Genomic DNA, 5,229 nt, shown 5'->3' with positions numbered 1-5,229 from the left:
AATTCGGCCATAAAATTTGGATATGGGAAAAATACGGTACGGGTATATACGGGTTTAATACGGTGCATTGTCAATAATACGTTTTAAAAAATACGGCAATATCAATCTTAGTCTTGACACTTTTATGGACTACCTGGTTAAAATCAATATAACATTTCAAATGCAAAGTATTCAATTAACCAATAACACAAATACACAATATATAAATATAACTGATATTCAAATTATAGTCTCTAGACTCAAACACAATATTTAGCCAAGATTCAACTATAGTGTCAAATCAAACACATAAGTCATAACAAAACCAAAATTCAAAGTCGAATAAGAGCTCCAAACAAATAAAATATACAAATAATACAACCAAGATTCAAATTATAGTTGATAACAAAAACTCACAAAGTACATAAACAACAAGAAGTCAATAACAACTAAAACAGAGCATCGTCCAACCAAGCAATGTCATCATTATTCATTAAGTCATCCATGGAACCCTCAACTGTTGGTGTAAAATTAGCATCTTCATCCATATGAATTTCTTTATATTCATAGTCTAGAAGCTCCCCCAATTTCTCAAGATCTATAGGTTCCAAGTCACGACTCATCGTGGAAGTGAATTTATCCATCATCACATACACAAGTGTGTCTAGCATTTCATGTGACAACCTATTCCCTTTTTTTGTTTGAGCAGCTTCAAAGGCACTCCAATTTCTCTCACATGATGAAGTGCTACAAGGTTGACTCAGAATTCGAATGGCATACTTCTTGAGCACAGGAAGATCATCCCCATTGTAATCCCTCCATATTCTTGCAAACGACATAAAAAGATTTCTTGAATATAAAGAGAGAAGCAATATACATAAAAGATATTGAAATTTTTTAAAACACTTACGAGGATGACTTGTTTGTACAATCGTTTTTGCCGTTGTAGTAAATAAGGTAGCTGGCCTACTACGATACAACTGAACCTCTCTCATAAATGGATGCTTTTCTTCTACTAGAAGCAGGTTTTCATGAATGAAATTGATGCCATCTTTCATCTCCCCATCCTCTCCAAAATTTTGTGAGAAAAAGTAAGCTGGATTGGGAAAGGCAACTGCAGCATGTATAGGATGAATGATGTTGTTGACCCGACAATTCTCAAACAATTCCCAAATTCTCCCATACTTGCTTGCCTCATTATTACATCTTTTTTTGTTTGCAACTTTTGCCCTCATTATTGCTTCATATAAGTAACCAGCAGTAGATCCATCACCATCAACCAAACGAAGAACTCGAATCAATGGCTCAATAGTTTTTATAACCTCCCTTCCTCTAGCCCAAAAATCACTCTGAACAATTTCAGTGACCCTTTTACCTGATTCGGTCTTATAATAATCAAAACCCCTCCATTCAGATGAAGCAACAAAGAGTCGAAGTTCATTCTCCAAATCCAACACAAATTAAAGCATTAAAAAATTTGAAGCAAATCTTGTGGCACAAGGTTGTCTCAATTTTCTATCTTTGGTGAACTCTTTCATTGCTGCATGAAGAACTGTGTACTTTGTCATGAACATAACTATTATTCTTGCTTCATCTGTGGCAACTTTTACCCAATTAACTTCTTCATATATGTCTTTCAAAAGAAGCTGAATTCAATAAGCAGCACACCTCGTCTTATACATTCGAGGATACAATCCAATGAGCATGTCACCAGCAGATGTGAAATTGCTACCATTATGAGTTATGAATTACACAACATGTTCTTGTCCAATTGATTCAATCACAAAAACAACAATTTCTTTTAGATAAATCCCAGTTTTTCTTTCTCGAGAAACATCCAATGATTTTATAAACACTGCACCGCTAGGTAAATATGCCACAAGATTAATGAAAGATCGGTGCCTTATATCAGTCCATATATCAAACATTATATTGCAACCAGATCCAGATGTATCCCAAGAACGCTTCACCATAGCAACATACTCATCAACACCTTTTCTAGATTTTGGAATTAACTTAGTTCGAAGAGTTGAATAAGATGGAAGCTTGTATGCGGCACCATATTCAGCCATTGCCTTAACAAATTCTCCAAAAGCACCAGTTTGAACAACATTAAAAGCGATATTGTTCACCACAAAACACTTAGCAAGCATTTTATGAACAAGCTCCTTGTCTTTTTTCTTCATTTCTAGTAAAGATGCTTGACTTTGACGTCTTTGGCTACCCTTAGAAAGTGGTGAAAATGGTGAATCTGTTTCCTCCTCATGATCATTAGAGTTTAAAGCAGTAGAAGAACTGGCTGAACTTTTTAATTTTTTGCTACTTCCACTTCCAGACATAGCTAAGAATGCACATGCTTGTGTCTCATGATTGACTTTACTACAAATCTCAACATCATGGCTAGTAATTCCCGACAAGTGTGCTTTAATTCTGTAAGCCCCACCACTAAAAACTTTTTGACAAAATTTACATTTCCATTTATTCCCTTGGAGCTCCTCAACATGCTCCCAAATTTTATCTTTTTTTCGTACCACATTGATTTGAGTCTGTATTTACAAGAACTTAAAAGAGAACATCATCAAATACAAAAGGAAAAAAGTTAGCATATAATCTTTTTTCTTTCCTACGCATTATAGCATATAATCTTTTTATTTCCTATGCATTGTATTTAGAATAATCAGCTTTAATTTAGAAATTAGAATCAACTTTCAATATATCATTATTCAGAATAATTCGCAATAAAAGAATATTACATTTTCCACCAAAGTATGATTTGTCACACGTATACATGAATTTAGTTAAGATTATTATCAATTAATCTGCCATGCAATCCTTAGATTTGAGGCCTTGAGTCAAAGAGGAAACTTACAATTATTTGTCAGGTGCAGAGGGAGATCAGTCTTTAATCTATAAGGTTCTGGACGAAAATTAGTGATAAAATAAACTTGAAATCTTCTCGACAGTGTCTGTATCAAAATTTTTAGATTAACAGCAAAATTTTGATTCTTCTATTCTCTCAAAACAAGGCTGCGAAAATGAAATCAGTAAACAATGTGAGACTCAGTGTGTGTATTAAAACTTAAACCACGCACTTTAATAAAGTGAATGAAATATTTTTCTCAAAATTTTATAATTTGTACCATGCAGTGCATCTCACAATTGTAACTTTTTCCTTTTACTCTAAAACCATATCCAATTGAAAAGCCAAAAAGTTACGGAAATTAATGCATTTCATCATGCTAATTGTACATCTAAGCTTTCCATCCGTGTAAGATTTAAAAGATAAAAAAGGACTAATTCTTTGAACAAGAAAAGTATTAAATTGGAAAGGTTGACCTTGTTCATTTATATACACTTTGTATCCTTGCTTATACAGTCAGTTAAAATTTCTATATCATATTTCAGGTTGGGAAACGTCTTCGGCCTCTCACGAAGCATCCTAGGGAGAAGATACAGAATGTGGCTTCTGACTTGCTCTAGATTTGGAAGAAAATAGTCATAGAAGAGACAACCAGAAAAAAGAAAAATGGTAGCACTGAAGTGAAAGTTGAGAAGGTTTAAAAGGCTATAAAGGTTGAAAAGGTTTCAACAAAAGAAACTGTCAAGATTGAGAAAGCTGGCAGTTTTTCAAGGTCAAAAACTGTGCGGGTGGAAAAAGGGGAAGAAATGGCAAGTGATGCAAGGCAACAGGAGATTAACTAAATTAAAGAGAAAGCTCTGTTTGACTGTGAGCGAGGTATTGCACTAAAGGCTACAACTGATCAATTTAAGTGTGGTCGTTGTGGTCAAAGCAAATGCACTTACTATCAAATGCAAACTAGGAGTGCCGATGAACCTATGACAACCTATGTAACATGTGTAAATTGCAACAATCATTGGAAGTTCTGCTAATTAGATTTCCTCTATATCTTCCATTCTTGTTGAGAGGAAAAGTATTATAAACAGCAAACCTCTATTTGATTAGATAATAAGTAATTCATACATATATACAAATATAACTCTCACAAGCATTTCATCAAACATATTTCAAACAAATCCATCAATCCACCAGCCCCTCCTGCTACTACTACTCACAAGTCACACCAACACAAACACAAGCAATCAACCAAGATTCAAAGAGAAGAGAACAAGTGTTAAGTGTGTACCTTAAAGTCCCAAACTTGAAGTTGAAACCTGGAAGAAGAGAACAAGAGATGAAGAAAAGCTGAAAACGTGAAGAACTAAGGAAGAAAAGCTAAAGAAGAACTGAGGAAGAAGAAGAAACAAACTGAAGAAGAACCAAAGAAGAGAGATCTGTTTTAATTTTTAGTAAAAACCCACTAAAACGACGTCGTTTTAGGGGTGAGATTTTGTTTTTTTTTTTTTTTTTTTTTCAATAATTCGCGAATAGTTCGCGAATTATACGGGAAACCTTATTGTACGCGAATTATACGGCAGATTTACAAAATATGTATATGTGCATTTTATATGCGAATTATACGGTTATCCGTACAATTTGCGTATAATACGCGTTTTTACTAACTAGGGTTGTCAATTTGCTCTTATTTTAATTTTTATTAGTTTTTGCAATTTTCAATTCATATTTCCAAATTCCAATTCTACTTCTTTAATTTTTTATTTCTTCTATATCAATTTTTTTTTTTTTAACTACAATGGATAGATATTTCCATCCCATCAATTTCGATGATGAAGGAAAATACTATCCTAATCCCCCTGAATTTACTAACATAAATATAGTAGATTCAAATAGTCCCGCTTTCCCAGTCTCAGAATCTGATACACCTCATAATATTCCCCCGATTCCTCCCAATGCTGCTACAGCTCCCAGTGGTTATAGAAGTCGTCCTCGTAATCATCGTCCTCGTCCAGCTTCATCTCAAGCAGAAGCGGGTTCATCAACTGTTGTCGAAACCGACGACAAGCACACATTAGACGTTTGGGTGCATTTCGATAAGTTTTACGAGACAGAAAATGGAGTTCAAGTGAAGAAAGCAAGATGCAAGTATTGTGGAAATATTTATAAAGCTGATTCAGGTAATGGTACTAGTACTTTAAAAAGGCATGCTAATAAACATATTAATAAACATGGAAATAGAGAAAGTAATCAAACTCAAATAACTAATATGGGTACTACTTGGCGTTATAATTCTGATGTATATAGGGAATAATTAGCTTTATATATTTCTTCAACTGATCAACTTATTAATATGGCTGAAGATAAATATTTTGAAAGATTTATTAAATATTCAT

At 33.7% G+C, this 5,229-nt stretch overlaps 1 protein-coding gene and 1 pseudogene across 1 annotated transcript; one reads left to right on the top strand and one right to left on the bottom strand.

The window, feature by feature from the left end:
* Positions 1–428: 428 nt before the first annotated feature.
* On the bottom strand, positions 429–2,318 carry LOC116110721. The gene is made up of 3 exons (XM_031396943.1): positions 1,737–2,318; positions 1,533–1,625; positions 429–1,421 (listed from the first exon to the last, which is right to left on the bottom strand). The coding sequence occupies exons 1-3, from the start codon at positions 2,316–2,318 to the stop codon at positions 429–431; spliced, it is 1,668 nt and encodes a 555-aa protein (XP_031252803.1).
* A 57-nt stretch (positions 2,319–2,375) lies between these two features.
* LOC116110720 lies at positions 2,376–3,870 on the top strand (annotated as a pseudogene).
* The last annotated feature ends 1,359 nt before the right edge of the window (positions 3,871–5,229 follow it).

Source organism: Pistacia vera, unplaced genomic scaffold (assembly GCF_008641045.1).
Source record: "Pistacia vera cultivar Batoury unplaced genomic scaffold, PisVer_v2 Contig610, whole genome shotgun sequence".
NCBI lineage: Eukaryota > Viridiplantae > Streptophyta > Magnoliopsida > Sapindales > Anacardiaceae > Pistacia > Pistacia vera.
Note: the sequence above shows the minus strand (reverse complement) of the source record. Positions and strands in the feature narration are given on the sequence as shown.

What these genes read in the sequence shown, in the direction of transcription:
- LOC116110721 (XM_031396943.1), bottom strand. Translation starts at nt 2,318, where the DNA reads ATGTCTGGAAGTGGAAGTAGCAAAAAATTAAAAAGTTCAGCCAGTTCT. An exon ending in AATCAATTGGACAAGAACAT is followed by an intron (nt 1,626 to 1,736) that starts GTTGTGTAATTC and finishes TATTGAATTCAG; the next exon opens with CTTCTTTTGAAAGACATATA. An exon ending in TGTTCATGACAAAGTACACA is followed by an intron (nt 1,422 to 1,532) that starts GTTCTTCATGCA and finishes TTGGATTTGGAG; the next exon opens with AATGAACTTCGACTCTTTGT.